The sequence below is a fragment of the Pseudopodoces humilis genome, chromosome 4 (assembly GCF_049639895.1).
Source record: "Pseudopodoces humilis isolate 2021_Gansu_Grassland_sample_001 chromosome 4, ASM4963989v1, whole genome shotgun sequence".
Lineage (NCBI taxonomy): Eukaryota > Metazoa > Chordata > Aves > Passeriformes > Paridae > Pseudopodoces > Pseudopodoces humilis.
Window position 1 is genome coordinate 863,798 of NC_142203.1, and position 24,256 is coordinate 888,053.

General features: G+C 44.2%; 1 protein-coding gene across 4 annotated transcripts; it reads right to left on the reverse strand.

Moving 5' to 3' along the window:
* Nucleotides 1-7: 7 nt before the first annotated feature.
* Nucleotides 8-23,514, reverse strand: ACOT12 (acyl-CoA thioesterase 12). Of its 4 annotated transcripts, none has more exons than XM_088054498.1 (15): nucleotides 23,351-23,514; nucleotides 20,898-20,967; nucleotides 17,664-17,724; nucleotides 16,951-17,052; nucleotides 14,900-15,032; nucleotides 12,932-13,082; nucleotides 10,132-10,251; nucleotides 9,362-9,512; nucleotides 8,208-8,263; nucleotides 7,795-7,855; nucleotides 6,397-6,480; nucleotides 4,492-4,625; nucleotides 3,424-3,552; nucleotides 2,294-2,420; nucleotides 8-1,531 (listed from the first exon to the last, which is right to left on the reverse strand). In XM_088054498.1, the coding sequence occupies exons 1-15, from the start codon at nucleotides 23,457-23,459 to the stop codon at nucleotides 1,397-1,399; spliced, it is 1,623 nt and encodes a 540-aa protein (XP_087910624.1). In that variant the 5' UTR covers nucleotides 23,460-23,514; the 3' UTR covers nucleotides 8-1,396. The 4 variants fall into 4 exon arrangements, with proteins under 4 accessions (XP_087910624.1, XP_087910623.1, XP_087910626.1 ...); XM_088054497.1 differs by lacking the exon at nucleotides 23,351-23,514 and adding an exon at nucleotides 22,493-23,040; XM_088054500.1 differs by lacking the exon at nucleotides 23,351-23,514 and adding an exon at nucleotides 21,596-21,647.
* Between the last annotated feature and the right edge of the window lie 742 nt (nucleotides 23,515-24,256).

Below are 24,256 nucleotides of genomic sequence, written 5' to 3' on the forward strand. Positions count from 1 at the left end.
CAAGGATTAATTATGGAGTTTTAATTAAGTATTGGATAAAAACTCAAAGCTATCAGTTTACTGCGGACATTTTGGCAACAGACATTTATCCCAGCTTAAGAAGTGCCTCCCTTTCTATTCTAAGAATTAAGTATATTGTTTAAAAAGCATCTTTTTAGATAATTTCCTGTCTCCTTGGCTTTGTAATGTGTTCTTGCAGCCTTGGGGCTCGTCCTGTCCCCGTGGTAGCAGTGCTGCCCAGGGAGGGCTGGGCAGGCAGTGGGGTGTGCTGTGTCTGCAGGAAGCTGGAACGCACCTGTGCAGGTGCTGCCTGCAACGGTGTAAATGCATTAATTGACAGTGCCTGGTGCAGGCAGCATCTGGGCTCGTCTTCCCGCTGCCTGTGTCCAGAGCCAACATTAGGGGTCTCTCTTCACCAGCACAGGGACCCAGGGCTGCTCTGCCATTACCTGCAGGGCTCGGGGAGGGAGCCGGACCCTCCCGAGCTGGCAGGTGGCAAGCACGACCTTGGTGGCCTCCGTGCTCCCAGAATGAGGTGCTGCACTTGATGCAGGGGAAGGGAATCTGATCCAGACGTGGGTGTGTGGTGGCTGCTGCTGAGTCAGAGGCCAGGAGCTGTCTCTGCCTGCGCTCCTGGCGAGGCACAGCCCGGTGGAGTGGCTCAACAGGCAGAGCTGGGCCAAGCTGAGCCGCACGACAGGGGACACCGGAGAGGTGGCACCGGAGAGGTGACACTCCCGGCGCTCCCCCCGGTGCCTCCCCTGCCACCAAGAGAAAACCCACCAGCAGTGCAGGGCAGCCTCCTGCATCCCCAGATACTGTGATGAAACCTGTGGTGAGTCTGTAACCTCAGGAACAACAATCCATCCAGTCACAGATAAACGGAGGGGCACTGAGGTACAGACATCAGCAAACACTCCTTTACATGGGCTGTAATCAATTTATAAATAATGGCTGTGCAAGGACGTGCATGGCAAGGTCAGAGCACTGGCAAAGCTACTTGGTAGCACTGGTTTCTGCAGATTACAAGGGATGGTATTTTAAAACTGCCTGGATGTCTCTCTGTTCAATGTAACATTAAAGTGGTGAAATAGTCTTATGAACTATAGCTCTACTGAGCCAAGTTCTGCCTCCATTTATATAAAATTCATTAATGCAATCAAAAGCAAAATCTGTTCCTTAATCTTTTTTAAATTAAAGGTTGAATTGAGAGCCTAAGGCCTAAGCTTGGTTTGATAGAAAATGCTTGTACCAGGTATTTTCAGGCTGAAGCCCAATACTGACTACATGATCTGAAACAAGTAACCTACAGAGAAATGACTGACACCCTTGCAGGAATTCAAGCCAGAACTGCTTGGTAATCTTCAGATGTCCCTTCAGAAATCTGTTTTTAACTTCAGCACTTGCTGTCTTCCAGCTCCAAGAACTTTATACATTCCAAAGCAGTGTCTTCAATGGATTTTGATGAGCCAGTAAGATTTGCAGCTAAGTAAGGCATAACTCCTGATGTCACTTGATTGAAGTAACACACCTGTTTGAACAAAAGTAAATGAAACAAAAGAGCCTATGGATTGCAAGTTAGCCATTTTTTTTTGCAGAGCCTGGATGAGTACCACAGTTTTTATGGATGTGAATAGAAGCACACAGTGCTTCTGAAACTGAAGGCAGTAATTTGCAAAAGGCATGCCTTTTTCACAGCACTCCAGTGATGTGGGTGTCCTTGCTGCTCTCACATCCTCCAGCATCTGCAGGTAAATGTACAGAGCAGTGCAGCAGGAAACACTGTGCACAATGTGTTAAATATGTGTGCTTTGTGAACAAAGCTGTTGCCTGAAAAAAGGAACTGCAGCCACCAAGAGCTGCTTAAAGTTTTCAGAAAAGTGTTTTCTTAAATGGAAAAGTTTTAGCCTTGCCATGGCAAAGAAGATTGGCATGGGTCCAGAGATGGGAGTCAGATTGTGTGATTCCTGGCCATATGGAAGTTCAAGCGAGGAATTTAATTTGAACTAATTAACTATGGCACACCACCAGGCACCAGTGTAATGCACATCCTCTAGAGGTGTATTTTAGGACTCAGTGAAGGACTCTGGAGGGGCAGGGCATCCTCCTGTGCTCGGTTTAGAGCCCATTTCTAACACTCAGATTGGCCAAATCTGGGCAAGACAGACTCCACACACCCAGGATGAGCTTTTTTTGGAGGTATTTTTCTGTTCCCTTTGCAGACTGTCAGCTTGGGTGGGGTAACAGCCCCAGCACAAGGGCACAGGGCAGGGGCACAGCACGGGATACTCACGGTGCAGGAGCTGCTGCTGTTGCTGTGGATCTGGAACCCAGCGCAGAGGATTTCACTCCTGCAGAACTCCGGGCTCGGGGGCGCCGTCCCGAGGGTCACCGACCTCACAGCCACCGTGTAGGGCTCCCTGCAGGGCAGGGACAGCCGTCACACCCTTCCTCTTGTTAAAACCGGTCACCAGGCTACAACGTGTCATTTTCACAGGAGGGCAGAGGAGCTCGGGTGTGCCCAAGGATCCTGCTTCAAAGCCTGGGCCCTGCTGAGTCTCAGGCTGGAGCACAGACTCCAGTTCAGGACTCTGTGGCAAACAGAACAATTCCCCACCTTTTCTTTTTAATTCACCCTGCTCTCCTCAGCCCAAGTTTACAGCATCAGGGAACAACCCTTACCCAGAGGCTTCACAGTGTGGCCACAGTCCAGGTATCCAAATTCATTCAACCCCCTCGTGCAGGGGGAAAGCTAGCACAGTACAGAATATTGCCTTTTAGTGTTAACTTGAAGAACTACTGAATGTGAGAAAAGAAACAGAATAAAGAAGGGTAAGATATACCAAAAGGTTCCATTTGCCTGTGTTTCACTGTGTAAAAACAAAAAGGAATCTAATAAAAAATAATAAAACTTTAGAAAGCAGGTGTGTTAAACTGAGCAAGGGACTTGGCAGAATTCACAGGTACAATAAATGTGTGAGGTTTCAAGCACTTCCTTGACTAAGTAAAAACTCTGCAATTACATGGAATAGGAGTATAAAGTCACTTCAAACAAACAGGAAACAAACTCCCAGCTAGGTGCTTCAGCCCACTGGCAGGCTCTCTGGGACATGAGTTTTTACCAATTTCCCCATTTGAAATTCTGGCCTATTTGCCCTCCTGGTAGGCCACTCCCAAAGCATCACCGTCAAAGAATCAATACCAGACCATGCTAAAAATTTATGATGATCTGGATTTACCTCACTGCACCTTCACATTGCAAAGCAAGTCTGGTTGTACAAACTCAGGCATCAACAAAGGAATCTCACTCCTTAAAACGTGAAATGCCATCTTTATCACCCGGAGACAGATCAAGGTCACAGGACTCCAGAGCTTGGCTCCCAAGTGCTCAGAGTTGAAATCAGAGCCTAATAAAATACTCACTGTGGCCTGAAGGGCTGCCTTTGGGACACCAGAATCACAAAATCTCTGGGTTGGTGGCCTGTCATGGGGGCAGAGGTGACGTGGTAGATTTTCTCCTCCTCACTCACAGCCTGCAGGAGCTCGCATGTCCTGTGAACACATTTATCACAGACATCAGGCCCTGGCATGTGCAACAGCACCTCCTCCAACAAACCCAGCACAAACAGGCTCCACCCTGACACTCAACCTCTGATTTTCATGTTCCAACAGCAAGGCAGAGAGAGTGAAAAAATTAAGGTTTCCTGCAACACCCCATCAACAGTATTTCTTTAGGTTTCATTTGTTACAAGCTGTAAATTCAGTAGAGTTTGGATTTTCAAATATCCCTAAGGTTCCACTTCCACCCTCTGGTAAAAATCTCCCAGGGTGTAATAGCTAACTGAAAATGCTTCACCAAATCAAATTAGTATAATTTCAATCCAACTGTCTCTAATCACTATTCTACACCATAAAAAGTAAATAATGAACCTCAAATACCTTTTAGAGCCATTCCAAAACCTGTGCCAAATCATACAGACTTTCAAACGTTATTTTTGTGAAAATATGCATTTTGAAGGACCTCATTTCTTGATTCCTCACTTTGACTGTACAGTGAAACTGAGCATCATTGTCCCCAACAGCACAAACATGATAGAATCCAGGTTTTTCTTGATTTTTAAAGCTAGCATGCACAATATATATCCACCACAGTTAACTTTTCCTTTTTTTACTTGTTTTGGGTTTTTGTCACTTTGAACATACACATGTCCAGGATTTGAACTGTGCTCATTTAAATGGAGGATGACCTCTGTCCTACCCCTCTCTTTTGACAGAGCACTCTGTATTTTGGAGCCAGACTAAGCACAAACCAAATTTTACTTCCACAGTAAAACACCAAAACCCATGCTTTGACCAGGGAACACTTGATGTCAAATTCTTGCAACACTTTCTTGCTAAGGGAGCAGCCCAGTGCCAGCACATCAGGGGGGTGTGTGTCAGGGAAGAGGGGTGGTCAGGGGGCTCAGAGCCCAGGGAGGGGCAGGGTCTCACAGGAAATGTCTGTCCCAGCGCTGGCGGAGGCTGAAGTCGGACAAGAGGGAGAAGGCGACGTGGGATGGGACCTTCACCTGCATCTCCACCTTGAATGACAGCACAGCACCCTCCTCGTGGGTCCAGATTTTCACCTGGAGGGGAAAAAATAAAAATAAAAAATAAAATAAAATAAATAAATAAATAAAAAGCGTGTATTAAAAACAAAGAGTGATGACTGTAAACATTTAGATGCATAAATGCCACACATTTAGGACTTGAGCAGGTTTTCTCAGGAGTTCCTGGGAAATGCCACAAGCCTTTGTTCAGGCAAATCAGCCACACCTTGGCCTAGCCCCCCTGCCCCTAGAGCAACCCAGCACTTCCCTTTCCAAAATGGCCTTTTTTTATTCCTGCTCTCTTCTGTGAAGCAGAGCACCCAGAACTAATGATACTCTAAATAACTACTAAAATTCATAGTTTTACACTTCTTACCCCACACCTGTACTATCTTGCCTTGGTTATTTTGCATCTACTTCTACTTACAGGCCTAAAACCCAAGACAGAGAATTCAAAAGGAATAACCTGTATGTAACAATGCACACACAAAAGAAGCGTTTGGCACCTCCCACAAACCCCATAAAATGGAAGAAGATGGGTACAACAGAATGCTTAGAATTAGAGGATTTTATCCCCAAATTCGCGTGCCTTATTGCTTCTCAAATCCTGAGAAGTTTAACAGAGTTTCATTTCCAAGTGATGCAAAATTCCTAAGTTTCATCATCACTGTTGAGGTTTTGCTGGGTTGTTTTGTTGTTTTGGGTTGTTTTTTTTTGCTGCATCAAAAATGAACAATCTTTTGGTTATACTGCATTTTGAATTTCTCTGGATCTTCCTATCTTGGAAGAGGAAATAAACCCCAACATAATCCAGCAAACACCTTGCTGAAGTGAAGTCTGGGGTAAAATTAAACGTTGAAGAGCTTTAAAAACCATCTACAGGAGGTCTGCATCGACATTCCTCTAAGGCACAGAACAGAAATCATGTTGTTCTAGGAGACTTGAAAAATCACAAAACAAAGCAGGAGGTGCAGCTGCCAAAGTGAACATTTAAAAAAGCTGTTAAGTGAGCATTGGCAAGGCTGGATCATTTCTACAGGTTTTCAAGCCCTGTGGTTTTGTGTCAAAGACATCAGAGTTCCATTTTTTAACCTTCAAAAATGGTCAGTCAGCTTGGGGTCATTCCAGCTGCAGAGAAAAGGGAACAAACCCTCTGCACTTTAGGGTCATTCTCCCTTGTGCTGTCCCTCTCCAGACTACTTGAAAGCCCCCTTTAGGTATTGGGACGTGCTTCAAGGTCTTCCCAAAGCCTTCCCCAGGATGAACAACCCCAGTTTTTCTCTCTGCCTGTCTCCACGAGCTGGTTCAAGCTTGCTTTTCCCAGCACCAGTGTTGTCTGCTGTTTATTTGGCACAGCAGTGTCTTTAACCACTGGAACAACCTATACATGGCACTGGCAGTTTTGCCATCACTGGAATTCATTATGATTTGTATCTGCCCTTACTCAAGTATCTTACTCAAGTACCTTACAGTGTTTCATAGCCTGTCAGGCACAGGAGGTCAGACTAAAATATTGCAAAAGTCTTTTACTGTCCCAAAACACCTCTGAATCCACATGACCTTGAAGTCAACTTAGTCAAGATAGCCAGCCACTATCCACATTTCAGAAACTCAGCCTTGGCAGATGCCTGATGTCTCTCCATTGTCTGGAAAACATGCACTGCCACAGGGTTAACACCAGGATTTTCCCCTCTGCTAGAACTGGTTTACATGAGTTTTCTCACTGATTTTGGGTTTATAACACAAATTTCATGAACAGGGAGGTGCTTTTGCTTTCAGATCTCTGTAATTTCTTTTCTGCACTTACATTATCCAGAGTCTTCGTTATGTCCCACCCTGGTTTTCTTGCCAGGTGTGTCAGTGCAGCTATGTTGCTGTAACTCAAATATGCCTGAAACACAGGACACATGTCTGAAAATGGAGGGGTAAAGGTACATTTCACTGAACATTGCAGAAATGAGGTGTCCTTTTTTCCTATCATTATGCTCCAACTGCAAACAAATGTTTATTTTCCTTGTAAGTGAAAACACACTTCAGTAGTTTCTGAATTAAAACACTTCCAGTGGCTTCCTGATGCACTCATATGGCTGTTGGCAAAACAATCTTAATTAAAGGACAACAAAACACTATTTTCAGCTTCTCCAGTTATAAAGCTGTGAAGAACAACTTTGACCACCAGGGAGACAATACAGATAACCTCTCAGACCACTGAATTAATGGTTTTGTCCATCTTCCTCTTAAGTAATTAGAATCGACTCAAAAATTAACCTCTTCCTTGCTACCAGGCTGGGTCCATACTGGCAATTGCTTTACACAGCAGGCTCACAGCAAAGAAAGTGCAAATACATCCATTCTTTATGCTTGGCTACAGTGGATGGAGTTCTCATTTAACCACTCCATAAAGAGAATATGGCCTTAGAGCCTTTTACTGGCAGGTTTTGATTTCATAGGAAATAAATCTTAGACAAGCCACTTTTATCACTGTATGCATATTTATCTTATATGTTCTGCAGGGGGAAAAAAGAAAAAAAAGCAAAAAAAAAAGCTACTTTAACCACACAAACTGGACACTGAAACAACATTTAGCTTATCTATAAATCCACCTAACTTCAGGTTCAACACCATTCATTGCAAGACATGGGCACAGTACAAAGCAAAGACACCTGGTGAAGGGTACCTGGGAATGAACAGGATTTCACTTTTCTTTTCCACAGAAACAAAGTTGATGCTATTCCAGTGTTCATATCTCTGTTGCTATCTCTCCCCTCACTTTTAGCACATACTAAATGGCTTCCTCACTGCAATTTTTCAGACATCCCGTGGCTGGATAAAGCCAAAAAAAAAAAAACAAAAACCCAAAAACCCCAAACTAGTTCCTCTACAGGAGAATTCAGCTTTTACAACAGCTGGGGACATTGAGGGATAAATCTGCAGAATCTGCAGGAGACCTTAAGGGACCACTTGTATGCATCTGTTTTAAAAAGACTTTTTTTTTTATCCTTTGTATTGAACCTACTCTTAGATCAGTAGTGAATCATCTACTCCTTCCTTTTAGAAGAGAAATGTCACTGTCTTACACATCCATCCATTCCTTGTGACTACCACAACACTTCAGAGGGTCCACCTGCACTGCCACAGCCTGAACAGCTGCTTCACACACCCCAAAAGGTGCACAAATACAGCTTTTTATGCACCTACAGATTACCTGGTTGCTTGTCTCCCAGGCATCAGAAGGCTTGTCTCCTCTAGCAGATAGCATGCATTTTCTAAAACATAATTAAAAAGAGACATAGCAGCATAAATTGGTTCTTTACACATCTGTGTATGCTAGGAAAAATCACTTTCTATAGGCTTAAGTGTCTTCTAAATACAGGTACTTAATCAATTTTTGGTTTGCAATAACTGCTTTTCCTATCTGAGAAAGACAGTGAGACAGAGTAACGTCCAAAGCAAAGTAATTTTGAGACAAGTAGCCTCTAACAATTTTAGTGCCACGGAAACGAAATTATTTGTAAGTGTAAGCCATGTAACAGTCATACACACATTAAGGAGAGTTCAGTTACTTTATTTAGAGGACTAGAAAATTAAGTTCAAGGTCTGCCAGTGACCCAGCTATACCTGGTGAGTCGAATCCTCCTCCGGGCAATAGCTCCATAGTACCTCCTCACACAATCCTGCATGAAAAGTGAACCAGAGAGAAACACATCTCACTATTTTAGAACAAAGTCCGAAAAAAGACAAGTAAAAATTACTTATTGCAGATGGGCAAATGTCAGAGCAGTAATAGAAGCAAATAAAGAATAATACTTTGTGCACTGGCCTTTCCACAGGCTGGTGGTTTACTTTTTACCTTGGCAATATTTGAAATTTAAAAAAAAAAACCAATGTGATAGAAGAGTGGTATCATTGTAGCATCCTCCTGGTGCTTTTTGGTCCTAAAGCAGGGGCAGCTGGGCAGTGCACCACACACATTCTGCTCTTTCTAAATGTGCCACCCACCAAATAAACTATTAACCCACTTTATCGTCATCTGGTGTTGAAAGCACGAAGGAAAATTTTATTTTTCAAAGTCCTTTTCTCCTCTTGGGGCAGCCTGCAGTGGGCAGTAGTGAAACTTATGCCCCAGTGAGTACGTAAGACGCCTTGATCCATTTGTCTAGTTCCCATCCTACAAAAAGTAAGGTCCATGATGTAAAAAAAATAATTTCATTTCTGCCTGAAATGGCTGAAATACTGGCTCTCTAAAACTCTTGTAACTGGAGCAGGAAGATTAGTGACAGGTGTCACCACAGCAAATAATTTAACAATAGCATTCAAACTGCTTCAAGTGCTCATGAACCACTTTCAGGGAAACATGAAGTGAGATCTCCATGTCAAAGGAAATGAAAAGCCCACCCACGTCATGGCATTTGATTCCCACAGACTTCTTTATTCACTCCATTTCTCATCTTTGTTAAGGGTTTATAAAAATAACTATTCACTGAATACTTATAAATTTCATCTGCAGTCAGAGGAACTTGCAAGAGACGTAGACAAGTGGAAAAATCTCCAAACACATCAGATTCTTCTTCTCTACCCGTCAACCACAGAATCTTCAGTCACGAGGACTCTCCACTGAGCCTCCCAGTTTGAAGACTCAAGCTAACAATAACAAACCTCTCACTCAAGGGCAACCACTTCATTTGGAGCTTTTCTCCCCTGCAGAAGACGCACTGCATGGTCCCTGTGTCCCCAGCAAGGCTGTGCTGACCACCCTGCTCCTGAGAGCTCACCTGTGTCCTGGGCTTGACCTTGGGGAAGGTCAGCAGCTCCCCTTTGTCATTCACAGCATTAAAAATGAGGAATGCACTGTTAATGTGCCGTGGCTGGTCCTTGATCCACTCCTCACAGTTGTAAGCCTCAACACGGACACCAACCTCCACACTGAAAGGGAAGTTTAAACAAATTACTGAACTGCTACAAGTGATGCAGAAGCAGCCCTGAGACTTGCTGAAAAGGACAGCAGTACCTCCAGGTGTGCAGGAAGCCTGACTCAAATACCTTTTGTAGCATAGCAAATCAATTAATCAATCTGGACAGACACACTTCTGAAATAAAATAAAAGATGGCAGTAGCTAAATAGCATTTAAAAAAAATTTAAAAAGCAATAAATAGGACCCAGATCAACAAATGCCCAGACAGGAAGATCCTGGCAAGAATCTGGCATCTTCTGAAGAATCAGATCTTGGGGAGCAACTCAGCCCTTGAAAATCCCTGTATTTCACAGGAATATTTATTGTCTGCCTTTGCAGGAGTGGAATTTGGAGACAAATGATCTTTAAGCTGAAAGTCAGAGAATAATTTTTTTTAAAACTTCCACTGATCAAAGTAAACAAAAAAAAAAAAAAGGCACCTATAAGCAGTTACAGTTACAGATACACCCCTCAAAGTCACACCTGAAAAACAATTAATTCACTAATGAAATCCTACTGATGGAACCCGAAACACACAGTGTAGGCTGGTGCTGGGATTGCCAAGGGGGACAACAGATGAGGAGCTTTACCTGTTGTGAAAAGTGTTGTTGACAATGGCATTGAAGACGAGGCGGTCACCCACAAAGGATGGCCCCCAGAATTTGAACATGTTAACTGACTTCAGGATGGGGTGAGAACGACAGAGGCGGCTGAAACAGAAAGCCAGAGAGACCAAAACACACAGTTGTGCCAAAAGCACAGCCAGGGTGACTGACCACAGAAACAGAGTGTGCAGGACCAGGAAGGTCACAGAATTACCCTGATCTACTCCATGTTAGCATGTTCAGCTCCAAGAGTAGGTAACTCGAGCTTCAACCATCACAATACCACTTATGTCATGCTGTTTCATTTCCTACACATTTTACAAACACCAATTAATTCTCACTGCTTGAGACTGCCCTCTCTTAAAGCCAGACCATGAATCCCTTACCTACAGAGTAACCACTTACCTCGCAGTTTCATTAATTTCTGCAGGACTGCACGGGGAGCAGGCTCCTGAGCAGCGTAAAAATGCCAGACCTCAAAGCCTTTAAACAGGTAAAGGAAACCTGAGCAGAAAGGCTGAGCACCAGGGACAATGTCCAAGCAATGACATGCCAGTTTATCTAGTCTTAATATTTGTATTTTTGCTTTTTTTAAGATGCTTTCTACTAGTGGGATATGAAATGAGAATTTAAAAAAGCCTCACATGGTGACCAGATGCAGTCTGTGTAAACAGAATCTGGCTTCCAAGCTCTCTGGAGCAGGCAAAAAAATCAGGTTTCTCCATCGGTTCTGCATGTGGTCAAAGCCCCTCACTTTCTGCTGGGATGTTTGTGCATCAGAGGAAGAGGGGGCAATACACAACACACACCATTTATTTTTAGCCTCTGAAGCAGCACACTGCTCTCAGCAGGGAACCCATGTGCACATCTAGCAGAGACTGCTCCACGGTGAAGTTTCCTAAATTTGAAAATACAGTTTTGTGGCACTTACAGCTTTTAACTCAACTGCACTTTGAAAACTAATGTACCGGTATTGTTAAATGCACACAATTATCTGCAGCTAATTAACTGACTGGTACATCTCTTCAATAGTCTAATACATTTGAATTACTTTGTAATTAAATTAAAATAATTTGCTCTTCTGATTTAAAATGCTAAGCGTTGATTTTATTTACAATGCTTACTCTAAAGATGCAAACACAATAATGATGAGGAGAGGAACAAACCAGAAATCAGGCTTAAATATTAATTTTTTTTCCTGGAAAAGTACACCCCGATTGCTTTTATTGCACATGTAAGGAATAAGAAAGTATACATCAAGTTCAAGCTAATATTATTAATATTCAAATGGTTTTAATGCTATCTGCAAGAGTTTCTTGTATTGGCCAGCCAAAAAAAAGGTGGTGGGGAGATGACAAGCCAGAAGGAGAGTGAGTAACCTTTAACATGCCCTTAGAAATTTATTTTTCCACAGCTATCCCCTCCTCTTCCATTCCTCCATCACTGTCTGTGGCCATAGAAACTCTTACCTGGCACCTTCAAAGGTGGGGTCTAACTCTGAGTGGCCTCACAAAGGGTTCTTAGTGAGAGTAGTTGTCCTCAAGCAAAAACTACAAAATCTCTGTTTTCAACCAGCCTGTGATGCCAGCTATTATTCCTGAAATTTTCCAACGTGAGTAATCATGTTTGACATTAATTAGTTCAAAGAAAATTTGTTCAATACTCCGTTTGCTGATGTTTCCCTTCCTTTTTTAAATCTAATTGTGACTTCCACTAAAATTTGTCAGGTGAAAACAGGTAAATATCCTGAGTCATATTATGGCAAAAATCTGCAAAAGTCCCTTCAAGCCACTGTAACTGCACGTGGGGGAAAGGTCAGTGCACTCTGATGTTACTAAAACAAGTTGTTTATCCAACCACTACAGAAAATCTGTTGTTATCAGTACAGCCACTGGCTACAAATCAAAACCATATGAATAATGAATGGAGAAGTCATTTAATTATTAAAGATAAAAAGGGAAAACATATCTAACGTCCCTGCAGTGAATTAGGTCACTCGGTATGCAAGGAGAATTCAGACTGAAACTTGAGTGCTGCTCACAAAGAAGCTTTGTACAGTGTCCAGGAACAGGAAGGGAGACAAACAACAGCTTGACTCCAGGGAACAGGAATTAAATGGTTATGTGCCTGGGTCACACTGACAAGCAGCATCACAAAACATACTTTGTTCTTTTTACCTGAAGATGCCCGAGCCCTTTAAACTGCTAAAATTGATGCAAGCCATAGGATGTCCAACTCAGAGGGACTGAAAGGTCAAGTGACTTGCTGAGGGTTATGCACCCATTTGTGTACACACCAATAAAACAGAGCCTGATTATGCAGATCCTTTTTCTCTGACTTATATTTCTTCTGCCATCATGAGGATCTGAAGAGTAAGTTCTAGAAGGCTGTTCATTTTTGGATGTCACTTGATACATGGTCAGTATTGGTTTTAACCTGATTAAGCAACTACCTTTGTTTTTTAAACACTGCACCAAGCACAAGGAGGGCAGGTTTCTGCTCCTGTATCCAGTGCTGGCTTTCTGCAAAGATTCCCAGGAAGGTAACACAGTCTCTTTTGCCTTAGGGTCTGTATGTGTAACAGAAGAATGTCTGAGTCTCAGTGGCACGGCATACTGTGGGAGATGTACCCTGTAAATAGTTCAAAGCCCTTCTGTAATGTGAGGAGGAAAAGTCTCAAAGGCCTGAGTCTGTATTCTTCATACAATAAATCCCTGTGAAACCTTTAACATTAAAAGCACATCCATTTAGAACCACATGCAGAGACAATGCTATAGGAGAGTACCTTGCTGAAATGCTTGCCACTGTCTGCATCCAAGCCATGATCTGGCCACCGAAAGTGTTTCCATGATGGTTTGCATGAGGAGGCAGGACAAGCTCAGTGCTCTGTACGTGAGTATGCTCAGTTGAAACTGCATCTTTCTCTTCACAAGTGTCTGAAACACAGCAGCAATGTATCAATGAACGCTTTCAGAAGAAAACACACCCAGTGAAGCGTGCAGTTTGCTTCAGAAGCGGTGAAAAGAAGAGGAACAGGCACAGAAGAGCCTTGTGGCTTGCAAGGGAAGCAGTAAGAGGCTGACCATTTGCTCTGCTCTCCCAGGAGCTGCTGCTGCCAGCCCTGAGTGCATGGCCACATCCTGTGTCAGGGGCAGGTGCTGTGTCCCTGTGTGAGGGGCAGGTGCTGTGTCCCTGTGTCAGGGGCTGTCCCAGCTAGGGGAGCAGCAGCCGAAGCCCCAGCATGTGCTGGGCTGTTGAGGGCTCCCAAAAGGGGCTGTCAGAGCAGCTCAGCACCAGCTCAGATGTCTGTCACAGACTGCCCTGTGTGTGATGGACACCTGCACACACTGGTTAATTAAGGTTAGAGCAGGACACCGTTATTTCAATTTGTTACAAATCTTGTGATTGTCTGAGACAACAGCAAACAGATGAGAGAAATGAGGATCCGAACCAGTGGCCACCTTGTATTACCAGAGCATTTCTGATGTCACTTTCCAGGGTTTAGCCATGCATCCTCACCCTAATCTCAACACTTTTTGGTGGTGTTTCACAGGAAAAGGTTTAGGCAGGAGATTACATCAAACAATTTTAAAAGTGCCTGTCTGTGCGATGACCTGCTTGACCCGAATGGTACTTTTGACTTATGCCATAATTAACTAACTTTGTGGTTATGTAAGTGTGTGGAAACCTGTGACTAACTTGTACTTTGGACCTACTCAAGGTGTTCCCTAAGATCCACTCACAAATAAACCTCACTTTCAGGGAATGATTTGTACCTAAGTTGCTACCTAGCAGCCTTTACACATAATGTTCTCTCCTCTCTTCTCCCATTCTGCTTGTTCTGTCTCCTTGAGGAGGTGAATTAGTGCCATAATAATATCCTTCAAAGAAGTTTCCAGGAAAGGCAGTGGAGACAAAGCCCATCGACCTCTGATTTGTCACTCAGGTTATTAAACTGTACCCCGTGAGACAGTTTCCATGAAGACAAATAGCATGTTTTCTTGTACCAAACAAGCCTCTTCAGTTCTATGAAGTCTTACTAAATTGTTAAGGCTAGATCTTTGTTTATAACAGGTTTAATCTCTCCTCAGTAAAACCACATAATGCCTGTTATTTATACATGGCGCTACAGCTCAGATTTTCCAAACACCAGCATATTTTCTTAACTGCTCTGAGTAATTTCTTTTGTGGGGGAACACAACAACTTTAGAGCACAACTTTCTTCAAGAACAGAAATTACTGCCATAAATAAAGAAGAACCTCTTTCTTCACTCAGTTTTTCTAACTTTTTTACCTGTTTTGACCTCCATGTAATGAAACTTCAGCTTGTTGGGAATCATCTCGGGGCATAAACGTAGTTCTTACTTTGCTTTCTGGAAAATACACGGCCATCAGCCTGAGTGAATTTCATGCTTCTGCCTACACCACAAGCAGTGTCACAGCAGCTCATTGCTGCAATCCACAGCTCTGTGTGACCTCACTCACAGAACTTTTCTGAAGATCTGCATTTCACACCTAATGCATGCTTGGCTTTCAACCCTGTGTTTTTAAATCTGGAATTTCTGAGAGACAAAGAAATACCACTCTATTAGAGTAACTCTCTAACACACCTCTGGCACTTCTAACCTCTAATCTGGCACAGACTGTTCTACCTGATACCATAACCCCAAGGAGATATTTTGTCTGCTTTTTTCCTTCCTTCTGGCTGCCCATAGGTGTTTGTTTCTCCTTCTATGCTGAGTGCAGAAATCACCTTCCTTATTGCTCTCCTGCATCAGCTTCTGAAAGACCTGGACATAGCCCAGACGGATTCTTCTCCTCTCAATAGCCAGGCTGTGCTCCAGGTGGTCCTCTGCAGACAGCAGCTGTACAGGTTTTAACTCAACCTGTGCAAATGGAGAGGAAAAAACCACAACAGTTCTGAATTTCACAATCATAACAAAGCACACTTTGAACTTAAAACGCCATCAGCACTTTCTACAAATTTCTCCTACGAGCTGTCCAAGATGGCAGGTTTAATAATACAACAGAGTATAAAGTTCAAGAGATTCTGCATTATCCTTTCAACATCATTCATTAAAACTCAGTGACAAACTGCTTTTAGCTTTAAATACAAACATCAGTGAGAGGTACACAATGTTTAAGACAGCTCTCATTTAAAAAAAATAAAAATAAAAAAGACAGGAAAAGATGGACTTAATATCAAGGTTTTCAGGGTTGAATTTTTGAACCCGAAAAATAATTCAGTGGCACTGGCCAGTGGTGTCAGTGCAAATTCCTGTGTATGTCAGTTCAATGACAAACTGCATCCAAACCTGTACTGGCTTAAGAAAATTACTGCATTTGGATACTTACAGCACAGGCGTCACTGGACAACCACCTGTGAGATTTGTCTAGAAGGCTAGCCTCAGAAACGTTAAAATTATGCATAAAGTAGTAAACCACGGACAAATTCAACGTTCTGTGTCTTGCAGTGCTGCCACTAATATTTCTCAGCTTTTGACTCTTCCTTCTAACCCTCTTGCAGATTCATTGCCTCCTTTCCAGTCCTTTTTAAGAGCTTCCTAGATTTTCCCAGATGGCCCAGTTAAAAAATTAGGATGGTGGGTATGTTGAGATTCTCTCTGTACAAATTCAGAAACACTTGTTCAGAAAAGTGGAATTGGAAAAAATATTCTTCATTATCTCTGAGACTTTAGTTTGTGATGGAATTTGAACTGAACTCTCAACCTCCCTCTGGAACATTCCTGTCTTAAGCCTAATCTTAGTTAATCATCACCAATTTAATCCTGAATTAATCTCCCCAGAAATCTGGGCAAAAGGTAAATAGATTGATGTTATGGGTATGATATCAAACTGATAACGACCAGTTCTTACTTGATAATATTTTAGTGCTCTCAGGGTAGCAATTTATCCATTAGCCTTTCAGAGACAAGAGCTGGGCTTTACTTTCAGTAAAACTGCTCCAGAGTGTTTCTCCTCCAGACTGTGCCACATCCTCACAGAAGAGAAAGCAGCAGTGACTGGATGAATTAATTGCTCATGGGATGACTCTGCCAATCTCCAGTGGATGTTTGACAGCCAGATGTGCGGTTGTAACACATCCAGAGAGATGGGAAACTCAGATCCAGTCACATTCAAGAAAGCAGAATTTCACATACAAAGGGAGTTTATTACGAGAGCCTGAGGAGTGTTTGGCCTTCCTCACAAGAAAGCTCTAGAAGGAGTGTGCCTGTCTGGCACAGTGATGGGAAGGCCAATGGTACCGTGACTGATGGCCAAACACCTCCAGAGAGCCAAACTCTGGGGAGAAGAAACAGCCCTGGCGTGAAAACTAATCAACATAAATGGCAAAAAAACCAATTTAGATTGGAAGTGAGCTTAAAAATAATGTATTCTGTCTGAACAGTGCTGTCTGAACAACCTCCCCAAGAGGGGAAGTGAAGGATGAAAAATCCCACCCTGCAATCAACTTCTGGGAAGGAGAGGGACTCAGAAGGGTCCCACTTCCACTGCTTGCCTCTGTCAATGCTGTGGCCCTCACAAAGACCCCAGTTCTATAATGAAGGAAAGTGCAAAAGGAAATGGAAATAATTACAATATCAACAACAACAACCTAACCATTTCAGAGCAGCAAACTGGAAAAAAACCCCAAAAGCCTATCTTATAAAGTCTGGACTTCGTGTTTTTTTCCTGCCACTGGTCAGAATAAAGAGTGTTTCTGCTGTGTTTCACAACCTGAAAATTTGGATTATTTCCTAGGAACTCAGTGACTCCAAGCTTAGGAGAGAACAGGAAAAATACCTTTCCAGCACCAACTGGTTTGGCCACGTACGTTGCATATGCCACACTCACAATCTTTTCAGCATTAGTCAAAACATCCTGTACTGTCACCTTGATGCCAACCTACAAAGAAGAAGGTGGTGGAGGAAGGTATTTGCATCATTGTCAATTTATTTGAGATAAAACAGTGTTGTTTTTATCAGGCCCTTGCATGTAAAAGGCAAAAGGTAAAAAACCTGCTCTAATCACTGATACATCCCTGGTCATCACAATATTAACTCAGCTCTGAAAGGTTTTTTAGTACAACTGCTTTTATTTTTGTTAAGCATCACTAGTAGGGTAAAATTACAAAGCAGGAAGGACACTTAGAGGTAGTTTTGTAGGTATTTCCTTCCATTTACTTCTATGGAATTTGCAGTTGCCATCTGAAACAGTTTCTAATGCAAAAAAAGTGTGTTTAGAGGTGCAAAGCACAATGAAACATTTGAATGTGACACACTGGATTTGATCCTGTGGCATAGGCCTCATATACACCAAAATTCTGACTTCTTCTAATTCTTAGAAACTTTTGGAATACATCACCTGTGAGAAGCATCACTCCCATGCATAATAATGGGAATTGGACACAGGCACAGTGCACAAATATCTGGAACAAATAAACCTGGACCCATGCTGTGTTCCTCTACTGCTCCATCCCTTCAATATCTTTAGGAAAAAGAGTGATGATATCTTACCTCCATGCTGGTTTTGAATGCTCTGTTCACCTTTGTTCTGATGGCAATAATTTGTCCAACCCTGTTAAGAAGAGTAAGACCTTACAGCATGAAAACATGCAGCTTTATAAGGGCATTAATTAGTCTCTGTCTTCCACACTGCACTGAAAATGCACTGGAAAATGTGCATTTTTCACTGTTTTCAATCAATGCTGTTATTCACCAGTCAGACCTGGTCAATGAAATTACAGCCACTCAGAGATCTGCACACCCTTAATGGTCACATTCCTTCTCTCTGCTGGTGTCTGTATGACGGCAGGTGTGCTCCAGGTACACCCAGAAATTTTGGCTTTTGCTCAAAGGCACATCCTGCACCACATCACTGAGCACACTGAGCTGCAAAAGCTCTCAGATACCCTCTGCATGCACCTCTGGCACACAGGTACGTGCACAAGAGGAGATAACCCAGCCCAAAAAGTGCTCCTGGACATCTTCAAAGGATGGGGGAAGAGTTCACATTCCAAGTCTTGGCCAGGAACTGGGCTGCTTGTCCATTCTGTGCTAACATCATCCCTCTGAAGACTACTCTTCCCCACTGACCTACATAAAATATCTAAGCAGAATGTTTACTTCATTATCTAGTGTGATTTTATTATAGTATGTATTATTTTTATTATAGGATTACTTTTTATTATATGATTTGTTTTACTATATTACTTGTTTTTTATTACATTATTTGTTTTTATTATATTATTTATTTTATTCTTTCTTATCTTTTAAATTATCTTTATTATATCATCAAAACAAATTAAAATGAGGAAATCTTTTTCTTTCCTTCTGGAATTCCTGAAGCACCCGCTCCATGTTGCTAACAGGAGCAAAGCTTGTTTCCAAACCCCTCCAATCCCAACCCTAAGCAGAGCTGAGAGGGTGCAAGGAAGGCAGTTTGCCCTCAAGTTCTCCCACTGAGCAGGAAGTAAAAGGACACAATGTGCAGGGTAAGCCAGAGCCACAGCCAAAAGAGAGGGGTGTCAGGCCACTGCCTCCAGGGAATTCAAACTGAGTTACAAATGCTAAAGAGCAGTCCTGGGGCAGGCAAAGTGGAGCTAATTACAGCCAAGACTGAAGTAAAATGTAACTCAGAGCACTTGGGTACTGACAACACATTCACAGCAAAGGATTTCCTGCAGTTATTACCCCAGTTTATTTAAAGTAGTAATAATAATAATTGCTCCCTAATTTAAACTAATGAAGTTTTGACATTTAAAGGTAAAGGTTTACTTAAGTTGCTTATTCCACTGCAGAACTAGAATGGGAAATAGGAAACCCGCTCCTTCAGAGGACCTGACAGGACCAACAAACCACACCAAATTTTCTCCCTCTTGTTCACATCCAAGAACACGGGTAGAATCCTTTGGGCGGACAGGGCAGGGGAAACGGTCAGTGGGAAGAACTAAGAGCATCTGCAGGTGCACAGCCCTCATCAGCCCCTGCAGAAGATGCTCAGAAGCAGTTTTTGCATTATTCATTGCAGAGAAAAAGCAGAACTGTTAAGGCAATGTTCCCAACTGCACAGCTAGAAGAGTGCTCAGAACTACAAATATGCAGGGGCAGAAGTCACACAATGCCACACCTCCACTTGGAACTGTCAGAAACTTACCTGAATTCACATACAGAACACTAATAAAACCTAAATAAATGATGTAATTGAAAATCAGTACCACTGAACTGCTGTGTGTTACAAGAAAAGGAAGAGGTTATCGTGGTATAAAACTAAGTTTTTAACTATATAGATTTTTGACAATTTCTGTTTACATCTCAGCTGAAATAAACACAGAAGTCTTAATCCTTGCAGAAGATTTAGTAACCTGGTTTAGGCAAATAAACCTGACAGTAAGTCACTTACTTAAAAAAATGTCTTATTAATTTACCAGAGAGAGCAGCAAGAACTCTTTTATTTATGCAAGATGTTTGTATAATGAACTAGATTTGGCAAAATTTAGGAAATTGCACAGTAAGCTACAATAAGGATGTTAGGGATGACCTGACAGAGAAAAGTAATTTCTTAAATAATTTCTTTCACAGTTACAAGATTTGAACCGGAAATTCTTGTTACAAATGGAACATCGTTATTACAAGTGAAAGAATAACCAGAAATACTTGGAAATAGATTTGGAAGGAAAAGTATTTTCATCATATTTCAGAAGCTTTGCTCTGCTCTCAAGAAACTAGACAGAAAAGTGCTCTGAAGCTACCAAGTCTGAACTATTACATCTGAAAGGGAAATATTACTCTGACTTTGATTAGTTTTCACAGACAGGATTTTTTTCCTAAGGACAAAATTAAAAACATGGAGCAATTCCAGGCAGAACAAACACTGCAATATTGTGAAACAGACCCATAAATTCTCTTTTGAGTTCCAGATTTGGTATGGTCACGTTCTCTTCTTTGTCACTGGCTCTAGTTCTTACTCTGATGGACACTGCTCTAACAGCCTCAAGTCTGACTGGATGCTTATTTCACACTTATGCCGTGAACAGCTTTAAAGTGACCTCAGCTGCACCTCTGGCAGTCGGTGTTGCCCTGCTCACAGCCACAACAGCTGCATGTGCACTGCTCTGTGCATGCAGGTCTATCCCATCTAACCACTCATTAACTCCCAGGCTGCTCCCTGTAAAACCACACAAATCCCACAGAGTAATGGCTCCAGGTTTCTGTGAAGATATGGCATAAAGGTCCTATTTCCTCTTACAGTGTCTTTGATCCCACTGAAAACCATGAAAAATGGCTAGAACAAGGCCAGCCCTGTGTTATCTTGTAGACTCAGTGAATACAAAACATTTCTCTTTTTTTCTAAAGGAGCTGCAAGAAAAAGATGTTAAGAAGTGAACCAAAACAAAACTTGCCACAATAAAAACACTAATAGCAGAAAGTTCTGTAAGTATGTATTCCTTATTTAACAGAGATAAGCAAGGGCCTGCAGCAATTCAGTAGAGCCAGAGACCATCAGTTTCTCACCAGGCACCTCGATTGCCAGGTCAAGGTAACAACAGTTTATTTCTGCCCTGTGAAAAGGATCTGCTCTCTGGGTGGGTCAGGCTACCACAGGCAGAAGAGAGCCGTTTTGAGACCTAGCCCTGTGGCTGTGATGAGTTCACAGGTCTGCTATCCCCCATTTAATAACACCTTGGTTTATCTCTGCCAAATAAAAACCTACAGAAGGAAAACACCTGACTGCTGTCAGCCGGTCTGTACCTGGCAGCCTCTTCAAACTGGATGTCATCCATGGACACTGTCACGCAGGACACCCCAGCATGTTTCTCAGCTTCAAAAGAGACACAGGGGCACACAGTTACCACTCTGCACCTGCAGGGAGCTATTCACCTGTGGGCTGGAGCCTGACACACAGGGACTGCGCACCGCAGGTCCCGCTTCTTCCTGTGAACAACACAGAGCAACTCTGCAGAGCGCCCCTCGGGAAAAAAGAGAAGCTAAGTAAGGTTAAAGTTAACACTTTTTATCATGATTTTGTTGTAAAGGGTGTTTGTATTAATGGGTAACATCAGAAGACGAGACTAGATGATGCTACTCCGTTTGAAAACTTCTGCCTAAGGTCTTTTCCTAAAAATGAACATTTTGGTAAAAGAACCTTAACAAGCATTTTGAAAGACAGAAAGAGTCACAAAGTGTTAGCAGGCTCACAGACAGCTCATCATTCTTCTCAAAACAATGTGTCATGAGCATCAGCTAAGGTAATCCAGTTTTATGTCAGCTGAGGATTCTGAGATGCAGGAGAAAAACCTACTTATTGGTAGATAAAAGCCTTAGTTTATTAGTGCAGTCACAACAGTGGAAAGCAGCTAAGTACAAGTCCTTAGTGCTGCACCAAAAATGCAGGAATTAAAGAAGAACAAAGACAAACAAGATTTAGAAAACTCAAAAACTGAATTCACCTGCTGTGAAACACTTTTACCTAAATTTGAACAGCTATTCATCTCCCTGGGATGCATTAGACTGCAAAAAAGAAAGCACAGTTTTTGTATTAATTATGAAAGGTAATATGGAAAAAGTAAACATCTTATTTACTGTTAGTATTTAATCACCTGATAGTTAAGTTTTTATAGCAAGTTAATATATATTATTTATTTGACCATGGCACCTAGAGCTTCCAGTCAAAAGGCAGATGTCCAGTGAACTAGGAGCTGTACAAACCTCTGCTCCAAAGTCCTAAGTGGCAGAGGCAAGAGAGGGGACCAGCAGGAAGCTTGGAAAGCAGCACTGCACAACAGGCAAGAGCTCTCGCTCCTGAGCAGCCTCCTGTGATTAGTGAGCATCACAAGATAAGCTCAGAGAAATCAGAGGTTTTGTATCAACATCTGAAGAGTTCCCTTTAAAAATATGAGGGGAAATCAGAGTCTCTCCTCAAGAAGCACTGCTGAGGGTAAACACACTGCAGGGCTGGAATCACCCCTCCACAAAGCTGAAAGGAGAGGCAGGTTTGTTTGGAGCAGCTGCCCCAGGCCAGGCAGTCCCGGGTTACGCAGGGCAGGCAGGGGGGGGAAGGCAGCTCGCTGCCAGCGCTTCCCCTGCAGCTCACAATAGGCACACACACCTCACTTCTACAAGTTACCGAGGCGGCTTTAGGAGCTTTCAGAGCCGAGATAGTCAGACATGGAGTGCCCTGCACGCTGATTGGATTTGTGGTTGTTTCACAGAATAGTTAGGGCTGGAAGGGTCCTCCCGAGACCATTTAGTCCAATCCACTGCCACGGCAGTGGCACCTTTCCTTCTTTTTGGCACACATGTCCCAATAATCTTAAATTAGTACTTTCCTTCCTTCTCTTACTTACCTTTTCTCACCTCTTTTTTTCCCTTCTGCTGCTCCTTTTTAAAACTCTCCTCATCCTCACATTCCCTTCCTCGCTCTGCCGTGCCATCTGACGCCTCATCCTCGTGGTGTCTGTTCCTAACTGGACCCCAGATCTCCTGGGCTCCTCGAGAGATGTGGAGCTCTTGGAGCGGGTCCAGTGAAGGCTGCCAGAATGACTGGGGGGACTGGAGCATCCTCCTCGCTAGGGAAGGCTGAGGGAGCTGGGTCTGCTCAGCCTCGGGAAGAGGTGAGTGAGAGGAGACCTCATCCACGTGTATAAATGTCCAAAAAGGGTGGCACAGCACGGATCAGGCTTGGTGGTGCCCAGCAATGCGACATGAGGCAAGGGGCAGAAAGCAATGCCCAGGAAGTTCCACCTGAACACGGAGCTGTGTCAGGGAAGTTCAGGCTGGAGATCGCTCTTCCCTCAGAGGGTCGTGGGGCCACTCAGCAGGCTCCCCAGGCTGACAGAGCTCCAGGAGTGCTTGGACGGGGGGGATTGTTGGGGTGGGACTGGGCGATCCCTGTGGGTCCCTCTCAGCTCAGGATATTGTGTGATTCTGTGATGAAGAACTTCAGTGAGCACTGGAACACACTGCCCAGAGAGGGTGTGCAGTGGAGCTCACCGGGCCCGTCCCAGCAGCGTCCGCAGGGATCCCGTGTGCCGTGCTCTGGGATGACCCCGAGGCGGCACAGGATGACCACTGTGGCCCTTCCTCCCTGCCCCACCCTGTGACCCGGCGCAACCCGCAGAGCCCTCTCCCCGTTCCTGGGGACGAAACTTTCCCTCAAGCCTCCCGCGCCCCAGGGCGGGGGCTGTCCCCTCCCGCTGCGGTACCTGCGAGGCAGGCGGCGGCGTCCATCCATCGCAGCAGCGGCCCCGCGCCCAGCTCGCCGCGGGGCCCGGCGTGGGCCGGCAGCACGGCCTGGCACATGCACACAGCCATGGGGGAACGCTGCCCCGCTCGGCCCGGCACCGCGGCCAGCGCCCGCCGCCGCCTCCGCCTCAGCCATGGGCGGGACCGGCCCGCCCGGCGCCGGGCCCGGGGCGGAATCGCCTCCGCCGGCCTCCCGCGGGGGCGGGACGGGCTGAGGGGAAAGGGAGCCCGGGCTGAGGGGTACCTGGGATGGGCGAAAGAACAGGACAGCACTGAGGGTAAAGGAGGGTCCGGGACGAGGAGAAAGGGGTGTGTGAGGATGCGGAGTTCGGGGTGAGGTGCTGAGGGAAAGAGGCTGCCTGAGATGAGGGGAAAGGAGTGTCTGAGGCTGAGGGGATAGAGATAGCAGGGGTGAGGGGGAAGGGATGCCAGTTAGGAGTGCTGGGGATGAGGGGATGGTGTGCCATTCTGAGGGGAATCAAGGAGTGGTTTGGGTTGGAAGGGACCCCAAAGCCCCCCCAGTGCCACCCCAGCCCCGGCAGGGCCAGCTCCCAGTGTCCCAGGAGCTCCCAGCCCCAATGTCCAGCCTGGCCTTGGGCACTGCCAGGGGTCCAGGGGCAGCCCCAGCTGCTCTGGGCACCCTGTGCCAGGGCCTGCCCACCCTGCCAGGGAACAATTCCTGCCCAAAATCCCACCTTCACCTCAGCCTGCAGCCATTCCCCCCTGCTCTGCCACCTCATACTCTGGTACAAAGTCTCTCTCCAGCTCTCTTTAGACCCTTGAGGTACTGGAGGGTGCTCTGAGGTCTCTCTGCAGCCTTCACCTCTCCAGACTGAGCAGCTCCAATGAAGGGGGTGCTGGTTGTG

Coding starts and splice junctions, on each gene's coding strand:
- ACOT12 (XM_088054497.1), bottom strand. CDS start 22,706: ATGCTCCAGTCCCCCCAGTCATTCTGGCAGCCTTCACTGGACCCGCTC. Junction 7,856..8,207: donor AGGAGGATTCGACTCACCAG/GTATAGCTGGGT, acceptor ATTATGTTTTAG/AAAATGCATGCTATCTGCTA. Junction 2,421..3,423: donor AGGCAGCCCTTCAGGCCACA/GTGAGTATTTTA, acceptor CCTGCCCTGCAG/GGAGCCCTACACGGTGGCTG.